General features: G+C 41.9%; 1 protein-coding gene across 1 annotated transcript in view; it reads right to left on the bottom strand.

Moving 5' to 3' along the window:
* FAT3 (FAT atypical cadherin 3) overlaps window positions 1-17,886 on the bottom strand; it is a gene marked incomplete at its 3' end in the record, with an annotated part of 623,227 nt that overhangs the window by 556,886 nt on the left and 48,455 nt on the right. The window contains exon 2 of the mRNA XM_082661246.1: window positions 1,607-4,912. Within this exon, the coding sequence (XP_082517372.1) occupies window positions 1,607-4,895 (3,289 nt within the window). The 5' untranslated portion in view covers window positions 4,896-4,912. The remainder of the gene's footprint in view (window positions 1-1,606; window positions 4,913-17,886) is intronic.

The raw sequence follows: 17,886 nt of genomic DNA on the forward strand, positions 1-17,886 counted from the left end.
AGGTATCGTCTCTGAACATCAGTTCATGAGTTGATGAGTATTAGTTCTGGAGGGGCTGTTGGGAGAATTAAATAAGACCCGACTCTAAAACCCTTCATATGGTGTGTCGCCTATTGCAAGTACTCGATGAAGTCATTATTATTAATAGTAAAGTATTAGCATGGAATAGACATCCAGTAAAGGTTACTACTTTTTCTTTCTCATTTTGTACCTCAAAGGTAAAAATATATTCTAATCAAATGACAAGCTATATATAATAAGATAGAGTATATGGCTACATCAGAACCCAGTTTTCTTGACATTTACCTTCTCCTTCATTATGGCTATGGAGATCAATTTTACAATTTACACTAGCCAAAATGAGAAACCATTTATACAAAAAATTTACAACTTACAGTTTAAATTTTTGACAGTATACACAGTTTTGTAACTCCTATCCAATATTTAATACCTTCTCAAACCCTTTTTCTAGTATAATTAATGTACAACTAGCATTCCTATGATGACACCTTCCCACTATCTGTTTTCTTCATCATCACTACTGGGAACAAAACACCCTGTGAGTGTTGTAGAAAATGATTTACTGGATACAAATGTGCCCCCAAACTGTAAAGTGCTAATAGTACCATTCACACAGGAATAGAGAAGACACCGTCCCTGTCTTGAGATGTGTACAATCTAGAGAAGATTAGAAAAAGGCACTGTGTTGATCAAGGAACACACACACACACACACACACACACACACACACACACACACACACGCAGGTGTCTAAGCACCTGTACATTTAAAGGCAAATAATGACAATAATAAGAATAGAAATAAAATCTATACCTGTATCTATGACAGTGTATAAATAGGTAGGGGACAATGAAAATATTGGGACTATTTTGTCCCATATTTTAAAGTGTTTCTGTAAAAGGTAAATCCTTACAGATAAAATCTTAAATAAATAAATAAAATCTTAAATAAATAAAATCTTAAATAAATAAAAGGTACCACTATCTTTAAATAAATAAAAGCCACAACGTGCCTCCTCTAGTCTATCATGAAAACATTTGTAGAAGGTTGCCTCCATGCATTAATGGGGCCGATACAGTGCAAATGCCTGTCATTCAAGGGCCAGATGTGCCTGGGAAACACAAGAGACCAAGCAACTAATGCAATATCACTTTAGAAAAGCCTTACTATAAAGGGAAACACTGGTATATAAGATCCATTTGAAAATCCATTTCACACTTCTAATTTAAAGCCAATTCAAATGTAATTTACTTTATCAGGGCCCTTAATTTAGTGAAGGTCAGAAGTGCACTCAACAGAGGCGAAAATTATTTACACTTATTGAAAGATAACCTGGTGATGGCAACGCTGAACAAGAAAAACAAAAACCAGGGACTCCCACTGAAAACCACTGGCTATCACTGTATAAACAGGTTTTCTTACAAGTCAATGCATTCTACGGAAAAGCTTTTACTTGCATCACCTCTGCACCAAATGCAACCTCATTTGTCATTCCGTTTGAGTGCAAGAATAGCCATTCACTTTTCCAATGTTGACAATTCATGAGAAGAGAAACAATAATTCTGGCACAAAATATGAAACTTACCACTCTCGTCATCTATGTTGAACCTTCCAAGACCACTGCCATCCCTGATGGAGTACTGGATCTCTCCATCCCTCCCGGAGTCCTCATCGTGGGCAGTAACCTGCAGCACACTTGTTCCAATCCGTGAGTTTTCTTTTACAGATCCAACAACAGCAAAGTCTGGGAAATAGGGAGTATGGAGGTTTTCATTGACGTCCACCACTTCCACCTCAACAAAGGAAACGGATGACAGAGAGACAGGCCGCCCTTTGTCTTTGGCCCGAACGGTGAGGTTATAGAACTGTTGCTTTTCATAGTCGAGCTCTTTGCTCAGGCGGATGGTGCCACTTGCTTTATCTATTTCAAATCTCCCATTATAATCATTGACCAAAGAATAGCGCACTTGACCCCCCAGTCCCAGGTCTGGGTCATGGGTCTCCAGCCAAGCAATGACAGTGCCAATGGGGAGATCTTCAAGAACCTTCACACTATAGCTACTGGGAATGAAAGCCGGGGAGCAGTCATTGACATCATCCAAGAAAACCTTCAGGGTGACAACCGAAAACAGCTGCTGGCCACTTTCTGCCTTGTCTCTGGCTTCTATTTTTAAAGAGTAGTTTGCTTTGGATTCCCGGTCCAACTGATCAGCTACATACACAATTCCAGTGGAGCTATTGACGGCAAACTGCTGTGTATCTGTCAAGACTGAGTAAGTCACTTCACCATTAGAACCCAAGTCTTTGTCTCTGGCTTCCACTTGAATAATCTCAGTGCCAATACTTGAACTTTCAAGAATGTTAACTGAGTAACTGTCTTGAAGAAAAATCGGGCTATTGTCATTAGCATCCTCCACATTGATGGTGAGCAACCTCCACGCAGACTTTTGTGGGTTACCTAAGTCATAGATAGTGATATTAAGGAGATAGAGGTCTCTGTGTTCTCGATCCATGGGCATAAGGACTTGAAGCTGCCCGGTCTCCATATCAATATTAAAACAACTGTCCGTATTCCCATCGGATATTGTAAATAGCACCTTTCCATTGAAGCCAGAGTCGGCATCATAGGCTTTAATCTTCAGGATGTTAGCACCAACTGGCAGATTCTCCTTCACGGCCACATCAGAAGGAAATGACTTGTCAAAATGTGGCCCCTGCCTATTAATTGAATAAAAGTCAAGAAATCCATCTTCCAGATTCAGCTTCCCATTTGCTTTGGCCTTAATGAGCAGTTTCTCTGCCAGCTTCTGAGCCACACGAGTTTCTCGGCAACTGAAGTTCTTTGAAGACACCTTCCCGTGCAGGACTGAAATGTTAACAGACATAGGATCCGCAAAATTCTCCCCATCGGTGGCTGTAATCCTAAGGGCAAAATTTCCATTTTTAATTCCAGGATTCATCAGTGACTTTTTAAGCTGCAATACACCAGAGTCTGGGTTTAAATAAAAGAAACCAAGTTCATTTCCAGAGATGATTTTGTACTTTACGAGTTCCAGTTCATCGATATCGATCGCTGAGACAGCTGTGATATGGCCCCCAACTGGAAAGTCAGAGGAAATAATTCCCTGGCAAGCCACTTTTTCAAAGAGAGGGCTGTTGTCATTGACATTTCCTATTCGAATAGTCACATTGACCTCACTTTCATGGCGGTATGGCGAACCCCAGTCAGAGGCTCTGACAATGAACCTGTATGTTTCTGGCGAGGATTCAAAATCCAATGCTTCAGTTGTGCTAATAACACCTGTAAACTGGTTAATGGCAAATGGCAACAAATTCAAGCTGGCAATACTATAGGTGATGTACCCATTTTCTCCTTTATCCTTATCGGAAGCTGAAACTGTCAAAACGCTTGTTCCCGCTGGAACACTTTCATTCACAAAAGCATCATACAGTGGCTGCTGAAATTCTGGGGTGTGATCATTCGCATCCTCTATGCTGATGGTGACTTGTGCTTTTAAATCTCCTTCTTTATTTGTCACCCCTAGTTTATAAACCTCCTTCTTAATGGTATTCAGTGGCTGTGCTGTGACGATCAGACCTGACCGAGGATTAATTCTGAAGTACTGTGCATCCTCTCCAGGGGATAATTTGTATTCCACATCTAGAGGTTCGGGACTTAATTTCACTATAGCAACCACGACACCAGGAGGGGAAAATTCACTAATGCTCACATCGTACGTTTCTTTTTCAAACCTAACTGGGACAGTGTCTCTTTTGGGGTTGGCAATGTGGACTATCTTTACTGCTGAAAATTTCTGAGGTGACCCCTTGTCTTTGGCTTGAAGAGTGAGATTGTAGCCATAGGGAAAGCTCTCCCAGTCAACCTGCTTCTTCTCCTTAATCCTGTACTCATTCATCCACTTTCCTTCCTTAGCCAGGAAGAACTGATCTAAAGGATCCCCAGCCACGATGGAAACAGACTCAATCTCTCCATTGGCTCCTTCATCTAGGTCATCCACGGTCACCAGCGCATATATGGGCTCTTTGTCCAGTGCGGAAGGAACATGAGTGACCACGTGGAGAGTTGGAGCGTGCTCATTTATTCGTTCAACGTGAACGTAAAGCTTTGCAGTACTGCTCACTCCATTGTTTCCATAGAGCTTCATCCCCCGGTCCACAGCCAAAATTTCCAGATCATACCTATTCTTTTCATCATAATTTAATCGTCCACTTAAAGAGATGACACCACTCGTGGGGTGAACTGAAAAGAGATCAACTTTGTTCTTAAAGTAGTAGTAGAATTCTCCATTGGAACCGATATCTGCATCTGTTGCTGTCACCTGGGCAACACTAGTCCTTAAAGGTGTGCTTTCTGCGATTGTAACAGAGTAGGTTGTGGGTGAAAATAAGGGTCTCAGATCATTCATATCTAAAACCTGTATGCTCACTTTAGTCCATGCTTCCAAATCTTCTCCTCGAACAGAACCTTTTACTATCAATAAATAATTGTCCTGAATTTCCCTATTCAATATGGCAGAATTGCCACCTTTAGTTCTTATTCTGAGAAAACAGAAATCTGCAATGATGACTTCCTCTGCTTTGAAAAAGCCTTCTTCATCTCCAGACACTATTCTGTATTTGATATCCCAGGACAGATCTATTAAGGTGATGCCCATTCTACTCTGGCTGTTGACGTAGGTCCTTGCTGCCGAGTTCTCATACACGGTAGCATTATAAATGGAATGTGTGAAGTGGAAACCAAGGGGCCCGGTCCCCGGCAGCCCCTGAGAGACAGTGGCCAAAAGCTTGAGAAGCAGGAGGATGAGGCAAGAGGGAGGCCGTGTACCTACACAGTATCCCATAGTTATATCCATCACATCATACTTCCATCCTGGAGGGGGAAAAGGAAAGAGAGAAAAGATACATTAACCTAGAGGAACATGGGAGAAGGAACAGGAAATAACTGTTATGAAAGAGTGCTTTTTAAAAACTTTATTATAAAATCTTTTTACTAAAACATCAATATGAGAAAAAAAAAATTAGAATCCTTACCACTACTAGATGGAATACCACAAGGAATTCAAAACCACTAGGATTTAAATTTACCTTATTTGATTTTTTTTAAATGACACTTTTACACTGCTGACAGCATTGTTTATTGGTAGAAGATTTCTTGCATTCTGAAGGTCAATTTAGAAATATGTTCTGGAAGCCTTAAAAAGTGCATTTACCTCTGACATAAAATTACCTTCTAGGCAATTATCCTATGGAAATAATTAGACAATTGTACATTTAGAGCACAGTTTAAAATACAAAAGATTGAAACGATATTAACTGCTTATCAATAGAGAAGCAATTAATTTGTGGCACATTTCATAAAACAAAATACTATGAAGCCATTAAAAATAATGATAAAAAATAAATAATGATAAAAAGATGTATATTTTCTGATGAAGTAAGATGTAATGCTAAATTTAAAAAAAATCATAAAACAGAATGTATATATGATATCATTCTATTATTATTTAAACATTTATATATACAAGTGCATTTTTACATTTAAAATGAATTAACTGTGTTGTGGGTTTAGGGGCACCTTTGCATTTTCTAATATTTCTTCAGTTAACATTGTTCATCTATGGTTGTGTAATTACTTTTATAACTATGATCTTTAAAGAAATGTTTTCAAGGTATCACCATCTTCTGTTGTGTTGACTTTTAAACTGATCAAGATTAAGGCATAATCTACCACCATGAGGATGAACCAAACAGCATGTAACAAACAAAGCAGGAAGGACCATTCCTAAGGAGTTGCATGAGCTAAGCGATATTCACAAGTGGACTGTGCCACTAAGGACAAGGGAGGTAAGAAAGATTTTGTGCAAGAAAAATTTAAAGAATGACAAGAGATTTATTTTCTTAAGAGTAACTGAAGGAATTACTTCCAATTATTTTTATCAGCCACTATTAAATTTCCAAGTCACCACAGCTCCGACTATGTAGATTATCAAAACATTTTCCTATATTAACTCTAAAATCTGTCAAGTGCTTTAAAAATAGAGAGGGGAAATGCTATTTAACAGGCAAGAGCTAAGCCTATTTATACCATGATGGCTTTTAGAACAACCAAATGTATTAGTTCTTCCACCAAGACATATTCACCGGACCCTCCCATTTCCTCTCTCCATCTCTTCTATAGGAAACAATGGGAGAGAAGAGGAGATAGGAAATGAATCCTTTAGCCGGCACACTGTGACTTAGCCCTTTTGTTACATTTAAACCTCACAACACCCTAAGTACGATTTCACCCAACTCCATGTTAGAAAACTGAAAGAAAAGTTAACCCACTTGGTTGAAACACTGGCCCAACCAATGTCTCCCAGCTGGTAAGTAGCAGAGCAGGATCTCGAACCCTGGTCTTTCTTGCTCTAAAAGCCATGCTTTTTCCTATCACACCACCATTCTTCCTAAATTATCTATAAACAAGAATGAAATAGTCAAGGTTCCCTAGAAGCACATATGACATAATTTCATTCTGTTGAACTAGTCAGTATTTATCATTGATGGAAAAGCATAAAACCCACACGTCCTCTCTATTTGATGATCTCCATTCTGGATTTAAACTAATTGCAATCACTGGCTGCAAGCTAAAATATCCCCTATGGAAGTTTAGCATCTACAAAGATATCTTTGTAGTTTATAAAAATATCCAAGGTTGGCAAGACACATGCTATTATACCCTTTTTTGGATGAGAACATCAAACCTCATTTTCCTAGTAGCACACTCTCTCCACACCCCATACACTTTCTCATTTTTTTCCCCCCAACTCTGCCTTACAGGAGACTCTCATAAGTGAAATTCTGGGCCTGCATTTGCTTGGTTCCAACTGAGGAGGAAATATGCCTTGCTGCTGTCACCCGGTAAAGTACCAAGGAAACACTGAGCAGGTGGGTAGAAAGAGTACAGTTTACTATACGGATTTTGTAAGCAGAATAGACAATAAAAATGAAAAGCAGAAAGATGGGATAACTTTTTATAAAAGAAGTTAATTTCATATGCAGTTCCTCCGGCTGGCTGTCCTTTGGAAATGCCCCATGTGCTAAGTTCTGTGCAAAGCAACAGCTTGGATGCAGAAGGTTCAGGAGAGTGAATCCCAGGGGACCAGTGCGACTGGAGGTGCCTCTCCGTGGAGGACACTCAGCTGAAAGATGGGAGTGACACAGCTCTCTGTAGAGACCACAGATAGAAACCAGCAGAAGCTTTGATAAGAACCCGTATGACTCATGAAATTCTTTTATTTCATCATCTGAGAATGCTCCAAAGCAGAAGAGGTATTTTAAGGTTCACTATGAACACAGTGGAAGGAGACAAGGTTTTTATAAGGGGATGACCGAAGGCATGTGCACTCTCTTAAGGTAGCAAACAGGTTACTCCCAGCATCTCCAGGGAAATACAAAGCAAGTTTCTGCCTCGTTTCCCACTCACTAGTCTACACCCAGGGCACTCCTGGGGTTTCACCAATACTTAGCCCAAGGAGTCTGGACTCTTTGATCACCAGAGAAGAAAACCATTCCAATGGTAAATTCAGTTCAATTGAAGTTTTCTTAGTCTGTCTCCCATCCCCACCCTAAGTCCAGATTGAAGGAAACCTGATGGGATGAGCCGAACTTGGGCACCACTCTCTTCCCAGCATGCAGTCCGGCATGTACCACCAACCACGTATCACGTAGGAGGCATACAATACTGGTTTGCTGAACAGAATATTAAGGTACAGAAGTAAACAGAGGCCCAGAAGCCTTTAACATGCTCAGTTTCCAAATCCCCAAAATAAGCACGTCTTACTTCAGGAAACAGAATCAAGAAATTATACTGATTCAAAGGAGCCTTAAAGAACATCTGTTTCAATCTCTTGAGTTTACAGATGAGGAAACTGAGGCCCATAAAGAGGACGAGATTCCCTAACATGAGGTCTCAGATCTCCCCGGTTCGAGCTGATACCAAATGGAAATGTGTGTCAATTGCATCAGTTTTCCTTTGAGTTATATTACAATTTTAGCGCTGTGGTTTATCAACATTTTGCAGCCATCTTTGTTTTCTGACATCTTATTAGTCTCCCTGGTGTTACTGCCTCCTCTAAGTAGTTAACTGTTTATAAGTAAACGTTGAAGTGCCCTGGGGGAGAGTTACTTTTACAAACCCTTCTGGTGAATCCTTCAAAACACAGAATGCTGTCATAATATGAAAAACATCATTCATGTTAACTATTTGAAAATCAGTACTTTTGCATACTGAGTTTTTCTTTCAGCAAGATACACTGCTGGAATACTTTTCTTATAAAGCAGAACCAATGGTCTTAAATGCAAATGAAAAGACTTCAAACCACGCTGAAATGGAACTGTATTATTGTGCTCTGAAATTTGGATTTAACTCCAAAAACTTGAGCAGGATTGAGCTTGTTGGCTTCAGTTGTTAAAACCAAAAAATATCTCATGAAGTTTTGGTATCTTTATTTTTGAAAAAAAAAAAAAAGTCTTATATGGCACAAATTATTTCAAAACCTTGAAGTTTTCTCCATCAATTTAGAAAATAAACAAGTGCTAGAAGTGAGAACTTCTTTAAAATTCTGCAAAGTAAGTATTAGAATTAGTTTTTGGCTTCCTTTTTTTAGTATGCCAAGATGACTGTTAAGATGTTTTCTTAAAAAAAGAGTCCTGCTTTCTCCACATTGAAGCCAAGCTATCTGTGAAGCCAATATGATAGTGATGGTGTTTGAGAAGCTCTGCACATTGATTTATTTTACTGCTTCTGGATTATTTTAAAGAAAGCACTTAGTTCCCAACCTCAGAGCCTATTTTCTACGACTTAGTAACATAATCAATAATTTTTGATATAATCTCCAAAGAGATCATCAACTCATCAATCTTCGAGACATTTATTTTCCAGAAGCAGTCCAGCATGCCTCACCATCCAGCCCTGTCCACTCAGGTAGAGGGGATCTTAGCCTGGGATGTAAAAGGGCATGCGGATTTTCTTTCCAGGGATGAAAAAATACCACAGACCTCAGGGCAATGAACAGCTCTTACAAAGGCCACCTCTCTGGGAGTGCCTTGACTCAGTGGAGTCCTGGAGTGCCTCTACTTGCTTAGGTAACCTGAGGAAGCTGTATTTTGCCATCAGTTAGTTGGCCTCTTTAAACAGTTGGGACATCTGAACAGTAGAAACAGCATCTTAGAAAAGCATTCTATTTTTTACTCCATCTCTTCGTATCTTACAGATTTTCAAAGGGTTTTGTAAGCCAGAGATGATGCTTGGGGAATGTGCTATGACAGCCTGTGAAACAAAGAACAAAGTCAGTCTCTGAAGGGCCACCCCTTTACAGGCATCCTTGACGAAGATGCCTTATGTTCAAACTGCAAAGGGAAGGTCAGTCACGGCTCAGGTGTGCTGCGACTGTGTCTGAAACCTACACAAACGCTCTGTGTACACTGGTTCTAGAACACGCACTTTGGTGCATGACTGCCTGGTTTGAATCCCAGCACTGCTCTTCATTATTTTTTTTTTTAACAAATTTATTTATTTATTTATTTATTTATTTATTTATTTATTTATGGCTGTGTTGGGTCTTCGTTGCTACACACGGGCTTTCTCTAGTTGCAGAGATTGGGGGCTACTCTTCACTACAGTGCGCAAGCTTCTCATTGTGGTGGCTTCTCTTGTTGTGGAGCATGGGCTTTAGGCACGCAGGCTTCAGTAGTTGTGGCTCGCAGGCTCAGTAGTTGTAGCTCATGGGCTCTAGAGCGCAGGCTCAGTAGTTGTGGCACACGGGCTTAGTTGCTCCGCCGTATGTGGGATCTTCCCAGACCAGGGCTCGAACCCGTGTCCCCTGCATTGACAGGTGGATTCTTAACCACTGCGCCACCAGGGACATCCCTAGCACTGCTCTTTAGTAGCTGTGTGACCTTGGGTAAGCTATTTAACCTGTCTGTGCCTCAGTTTCTTCAACTACACAATGAGAATGATACTGCCTACCAAATCGGATTTGAGTTAATAAATATAAAGCACTTAAAATAGTCCATGGCACGTTTTAAGTATACAACTGCTGGCTATTAATATCATTAACTAAGGCAGTTTTTAGAGAGGGCAAAATCTGTGAGTCACAAGAGAGGGATAATGGAGGAAATTTACAACCTTCAGTGACATTTTTTTTTTCCAACAAGAGAAGCCACATCGAAGGGAAAGGAAAGGATGTCTTCTTTACTAAAAGTAAAGGATCACTCCATGAGACCCAAAGGTCAGAGATATCTGACTTGAATAGAGGTTTGCCACTACTGGCTGGGTGACTTTGGGGTAACACTTAAAGCTTTTTTTTTTTTGCGGTACACAAGCCTCTCACTGTTATGGCCTCTCCCGTTGCGGAGCACAGGCTCCGGACGCGCAGGTTCAGCAGCCATGGCTCACGGGCCCAGCTGCTCCGCGGCATGTGGGATCTTCCCGGACCGGGACGCGAACCCGTGTCCCCTGCATCGGCAGGCGGACTCTCAACCACTGTGCCACCAGGGAAGCCCCACTTAAAGCTTTTTAAGTCTCAGTTTCCTTATCTTGAAAACAGGGATTATACCAGTTCCCACTCTCATGAAACAGGCTTACAACTATGTCTGGCACACAGTAAATGTGTCACAAATATGTACTGGCACTATAATTATTAAGGTGTTCAGAAGAAGGGATACGAAGTAGAAAATAACTGAAAACTGGGCTGAGGATAAGGGGTCAAGAGGAAGACAATCCATGGGGTAGTCCATCCCTAATAGGAAAGACACCTTTCCACAGACCCAGGCTCCTGCCATGGGTTGGGGTCAGAGCCAGGGAGGGCTTTGCATGGTAACACAGGCTAAGGCTTCTTGCCAAGGCTCTGTAACTCATTCCCAACTCCTGAGTGTACACTTTCAAACTTAGGAAACTATAGCTGCATTAGGGACCTAGTCCTCAGATTTGGCCTTTAATTCCTGACAAGTTCTAGCAGGATTCCTCCTTGCAATGATGAGCCCCAGCACAGCCAGATACTGCTAAGCCCTATCTTCTAGAGCAGCATATTTCAGTATGGCTTAAATTACCATCCTCATGGCACTACTTTATGTTCTGGGTCCTTGCTCCTGAAATCAGTTATAGACTGGCTGTATGACCCACTTGGGAATAAAGTTTTACTCTCTGGCTGATGGTAACGCCTGCCTGAAAAGTAGAAAAAATGTTTACTGTGTAGTTTTCTTAATACAAATCATTGTAGCTAGAGAGTGTACAGGATAATATACTAAGCATTTGCGTCACAAATAATTCATGTCATGCCATTACTCAGATGACATTATGATATACTAAACCAGAGGCATGGAAACCCAATGAGTTTTACAGACACAAGGATCATAAAATTGTCTCATCCAACAACCCAGTTTTAGAGTTGAGGAAACACACCGAGAGAGGTTATGTAATTTGGACAGGGTCACACAGCTCGCCAGTAAAAAAGCTAAAATTAGACCTCAGATCTCTACTGTGAATCTGTCTCGTTGCTATTGCTTCCTTTATAATACAGGTCTCTACCTGTTCATGCCTATAATTATTTTCCATCTTCTTAGATTTAGCTAAAATGCCTCATACTTTATGAAGCAATCCTGGAGATACCCACCTGCATCCAAAAGTGAGCTCCACATCTAAAGCTGAGATTCTTAAACTTCAGCAAATGTCGGAAACATGGTAGGACTTGCTAAAGCTCACACTGCACGGCTCCACCATAGAGATTCTGGATCCGTTGGTCTGGGGTAGGGGCTGAGAATTTCTTTTCTGACAAGTTCGCAGGAGATGCTGGTCTTGGGACGACCAGTACTCTGAGAACCACTGCCCTAAACTGTCTGTAGCTTATCTATATACACCTCCTGATAGCACTGCCTTCCTTGTATCAAAGTTACTTATGTGTGTTTGTAAATTACCTACTGGACAGTAAGCTCCCTTGTTTCTTCTTCTTTTACAGTATCTAACTTGAAAAGGCAAAACTTCAGTCAATTTTTGTCGAGTGAGACTTGTCTAGCCAGTGTACACTGTCTAGACAGTGTACTTCACAACATGCTCCAGGGAGAGGATGAAAATGAGCATTGGACAAATCAGGAATTATAGTCATTAAACCTAGACACCTTGGAGAAATAGTACACCATTTCCCAAACTGTGTCCTATGACACATCATTCTATGATATGAAAATAGGTGTGCAACTAAAAAACGTTTTAGGAAATGCTGGTTGAACAAAGCTAAACAGATTTCTTAATTTAGAACTTCTTGGAGCCTTTACTATGCTCCAAAATAAACATTCCCCATCTCCCTTCCTTAGTCACCTCTAATAATTTGCCCTGCTTTGTTAACTCCCTAGGAAAGGACAATCTGTATTTATTGTCTACTTACACTAGGAAAAGCGAAGTTCCTTGGTACTTGGTCAGGATTCAGAAATTCTCATTGCATGCACAGACATACTATGTAAATTTTGATCCCAAGGGATAGTATATGCACTACTTCTAAAATGTATTTGATCATGAATTTCCTCCCCATTCCTACCCCCTCCCCATACCACCACCAGCAGGAGAAGAAACAATACTTTGTTGGGGAAACACTGATTGAGTCCAAGCTAGATATTGTGGCTCAGACAGGTCAAACAGCTGCCTGGAAAGCTTTGGAGGTGAGGGCTAATCCCAAGATTCTTGAGACTGGTTCATTATTCTTCACCATATCACAGGGTATGTTTTCCCATTTCAACTAAGCTGAGACTTATCCCTGAAGAAACTGCTTCAATAGTTGTCATATAAACACATCTCCATGCTCCAACTGAAGAAAAAGCTGAATGCTCTATAGTGTGCTGTATATTCTCTTTTCTCATTAAAAAAAAAGGCAAATAGAGAATTTTCGCAGTCCTATGAGCTACAAAGACTGGTATGAGGGGAAGAACCTTATTAAAGTTAAATAATCATCCTTATATTTTCATAGTTTTTATTATCTGTTTTTACTTAGTCAATGATCAAAAGCAGTTTGCCAAATCAAAAATATTCTGAGATGCAAAACCTAAAACCAAGTTCATATTTCACACCTCTCTGGAAAATGGTGCTTATCTACTTGAGCCCCAAGCCTAAGCAGGGTTTTACAAGCAAAAGAGTATTTCACTGACAAGGATAAGATATCAACTTCTGTCATTCTGAACAAGGACCAAATCCCAAACCAAAGCCTCCAGTTGGCTCTGCCAACCAACCAAGCAGAATGTTACCCAAACCCAATCTTTTTCATTTTAATAATACTGTAAATTCTCATTTTTTCCAGTTGTGCACATCCTTCTATTGTCCAAGAGTGGTCTCTCAGGAGAAAAGTCAGTCAGCATGAAGCAAGTGTAATTCAAGTTGGTCCTGAGAAAAATGGAAGATTCAGGCCACACAGCGGCAGTGTTATGAACACCCTCCTTTATTTTCTCCCCAGGTGCTAGAAATATTTCCATACAACAGTGGTTAACGTCAAGTATCATTTCATCAGTAAATGCTTCAAATTCAGGGGTAATTCAACCAGGGGCTATAAGAAGGAAGATTAGCATGTTGTTCAAGCCTTTTAAAAATCACTTTTCCCTCTGGAGAAAGAAATTCATCATGGGGTAAGAGAAAAAAAAATGTATGGAGTGGATATAATTTGCTTCTACGCTTGGCTGTCTGGGAAAACGTTCCAGAAAAATGCATGATTTCAATTTTTCTCTGGTGGGCCTCACTGACAGAAACCAAAGAGTAAATACATTAGTGTTCACTTATGCTCAAGATTTTTTTTAAATGAAGAAAAAAAAAGCAAAAAAGAGCCTTTTCCAAGTAATAGCATTTACTCTTGCATAACTGCCTGAAAGAAAAAAGAACCCAAATAGTTTCAGATGGAACAATTGTTTTTAACAGTGTTCATTCCAATAGTTAGGGGGCAAAATGCAGTTGAAGGGAAATGTATTCTCTGAGCCCTTAGCTTAGTACGTTCTGACACAACCCATATTTACTGCTGTGTTAAGTCCCTGTGGTCTGTCCTATTTCCAAAAGTTAACATCCTTTCAGCCATCCCAATTGCTGTACCCCTTTAAAAGTGGGTCTCCTTCAAGGAAAAGAGTATTCTGCATAGTAAAATCAGGCATCAGGAAAGCAGAATATGGGGGAGCATCCCTCAGTACCTCCCTTCCCCACTGTGATAAGTGATGGTAATGTTAGGAAGTGCATCCTTGGGAGAGCTGAGGAAGGGTGAGGTTCACAGAGCTCTGGGACCAAAACAAGGTAACGGGGTATCAGGTTTCCCTCATCCCAAAGAACCTAATCACCAAAGGAAGATGTGAAAATGATAAAACACCCTAAAGACTACTGGAGGACTTCTGGGAGAATTCATTCAACTCCAAAGTTTTCCAAAATTACACATGGGATCTGGTCTTATTCTGGACAAAGCAGGTCACAAGTTCTAGAAGGCAGTTCTGGAAAGGCCTAGGTGTTTGGCTAAATGCCCCCCCCAAATGTAAGAAGGCAGCAGCACTGGTCCCTAAATATTATGCACAGTACAGCATTGCTAAATGAATCTAAAAAGAAAAGAGATACACACTCAACTCTCTACAATGGCGTGATACTATATGTGTCACCTCATGAAGGCTGGGGAACGGGCAGATGAAGATGGGAAAAAGAATACGTGGGCAAGAAATGAAGAAACAATACATCCGGGAATGGGTGAGACTCTTAAAAAAATGTATTCTAGGCAGCAATCCCAATACACTCAAAAAGGAGAAGAGATGAAAAAACAGGTTAACTTATGGAAGATGAACACACTATGGTGAGAGGTAAAGAATACAGGAGAAGGCAAAGAAGATGATTTGGGAATAAGCAACGAAAAAAACTGGCCAAGATTTAAAACAGCTCACATGTAGGTCAAAAAATGCAGTCTCGAAGTTTGCTGACAATCCAGAAATCTTGTCAGTCACGTCTCCTCACATTGACATCACTGACAACTGTGCCTTAGCAAACAGGGCACAAATGCAGATTGGTTTCCTTCAGCTCTCCCATACTCTCCATTAAGGTTATTTGTTACTGATTCATGGGTTTATACTGACACTGCTTGGATTAGTACCCAGTGCTAATGAGACCAAGGTCACAGGTTCAATCCCCACTACCCAGAGTCTTCCTAATAACAGGTCATGAAGGACAGCTGAGCATCAACTTCCCTCCATCTCAACTGAGAAGGCCAAGGATGCAGAATCATGTGTCAGTGGGGTCTTCACGTTCACTAAAGAAAACATATTTCCTGAGAGGGATGAGATATTTGTAACATTTCTGTAGATACACATGGAAGGAGTTGTCAAAGAACCTCGGAGCACCTAGATAGTAATTTTCAGCATAACCAACCTTAGCCTAACATATTAGGTCCGGGGCAGGGTTACTATCCTTGTAAAAGCACTTGTAAAAGGACTAGGTGTGAGCACCCAGTGCCTCAGAGCTGGCTTGACAAGAACTGTGCCCCCTCGAATGGAGCCAAAAGGCCAAGGGTAGGTCCTATCTTTGGAGAATAGCTACTAAGCACACACGGACAAGGCTGGTCAGTGGAGTTACCCTGAGAGATGCTAAACTGCTACTTTCTGCATCTCTGTCAATACTGCTGCACGTTACAATTTGGGAAGAATTAGGACCCAAAGTGGTGGGCGTGGCTAATGAAATGGTTTCCTGGGACATCCCCTCACCCCGCTTCTTGGGACCCTCGTATCATTTTGGAACCTGAGAGCCAGAAGTGGAAAACCAGTCAAATGTAGTAGGTTCAAAAAGACAGTGAAAAGAAAAAAAAAAAAGAAAGAAAGAAAGTGAATGTTATAAGAATGCAGCAAGTTCAAATCCAGGACTTTGGAGCTGCAGATTAAAGTTCACTCACGGCTGACGAGAATGAGGGTGCCACTGAGGGCACATTTCCTGTGCTTTCAGGATAATAAAGACCAAAACTGTTAAAAATGCCTGAGAAGGTTCTGCTGAATGTGGCCCTCGCTTCTTTTCTGGACTCATCTCTAACCACTCTGCATTTAGCCACACTGGCCTTTTTCTTGTTCCTGGCAGATCACCTCCTGCCCCACGCACTTTGTACATGCTGTTGCCCCTGAGTTTAACTCTTCCCAGCCCCATCTCCATCAGGAAACACGTTCCCAGTCACGACAGCTTCTGTATCCCTCCAGGCACATTTCTCCGATCACCAAGACTAACTGTGCCTTCTTGTTATTGGTCCTCAGAGCACCCAGAACATTTCTTTCATCACAGTTATTACCATTTTAATTATATTTTAATAAGACCATTTGGAGGGCTTCCGGGAAGATGGCGGAAGAGTAAGACGCGGAGATCACCTTCCTCGCCACAGATACGCCAGAAATACATCTACACGTGGAACAACTCCTACAGAACACCTACTGAACGCTGGCAGAAGACCTCAGACCTCCCAAAAGGCAAGAAACCCCCCACGTACCTGGGTAGGGCAAAAGAAAAAAATAAACAGAGACAAAAGGATAGGGACGGGACCTGCACCTGTGGGAGGGAGCTGTGAAGGAAGAAACGTTTCCACACACTAGGAAGCCCCTTCGCGGGCGGAGACTGCCGGGGTCGGAGGGGGAAAGCTACGGAACCGCGGAGGAGAGCACAGCAACAGGGGTGTGGGAGGAAAGCAAAGAGATTCCTGCACAGAGGATCAGGGCCGACCCGCACTCACCAGCCCTAGAGGCTTGTCTGCTCACCCGCCGGGGCGGGCGGCGCTGGGAGCTGAGGCTCGGGCTTCGGCCGGAGGGCAGGGAGAGGACTGGGGTTGGCGGCATGAACACAGCCTGCAGGGGGTTAGTGCACCGCGGCTGGCCAGGAGGGAGTCCGGGGAAAAGTCTGGACCTGCCGAAGAGGCAAGAGACTTTTTCTTCCCTCTTTGTTTCCTGGTGCGCGAGGAGAGGGGATTAAGAACGCTGCTTAAAGGAGCTCCAGAGACGGGCGCGAGCTGCGGCTAAAAGCGCGGGCCCCAGAGACGGGCATGAGACGCTAAGGCCGCTGCTGCCGCCACCAAGAAGCCTGTGTGCGAGCACAGGTCACTCTCCACACCCCGCTTCCCGGGGAGCCTGTGCAGCCCGTCACTGCCAGGGTCCCGGGATCCAGGGACAACTCACCCGGGACAACGCACGGCGCGCCTCAGGCTGGTGCAACGTCACGCCGGCCTCTGCCGCCGCAGGCCCGCCCCGCACTGCGTGCCCCTCCCTTCCCGCACCCTGAGTGAGCCAGAGCCCACGAATCAGCGGCTCCTTTAACTCCGTCCTGTCTGAGTGAAGAACAGACGCCCTCCAGCGACCTACATGCAGAGGCGGGGCCAAATCCAAAGCTGAGGCCCTGGGAGCTGTGAGAACAAAGAAGAGAAAGGGAAATCTCTCCCAGCAGCCTCAGAAGCAGCGGATTAAAGCTCCACAATCAACTTCATGTACCTGCATCTGTGGAATACATGAATAGACAACGAATCATCCCAAATTGAGGAGGTGGACTTTGAGAGCAAGATTTATGATTTTTTCCCCTTTTCCTCTTTTTGTGAGTGTGTATGTGTATGCTTCTGTGTGAGATTTTGTCTGTATAGCTTTGCTTCAACCATTTGTCCTAGGGTTCTATCCGTCCATTTTTTGTTTTTGTTTTAATTTTTTTCTTAATAATTATTTTTTATTTTAATAACTTTATTATATTTTATTTTATTTTACTTTATCTTCTTTCTTTTTTCCTTCCTTCCCTCCTTCCTTCCTCCCTCCCTCCTTTCTTTCTTTCTTTCTACTTCTACTAATTCTTTCTTTCTA

The sequence above is a fragment of the Grampus griseus genome (assembly GCF_964374135.1).
Source record: "Grampus griseus genome assembly, chromosome: 8".
NCBI lineage: Eukaryota > Metazoa > Chordata > Mammalia > Artiodactyla > Delphinidae > Grampus > Grampus griseus.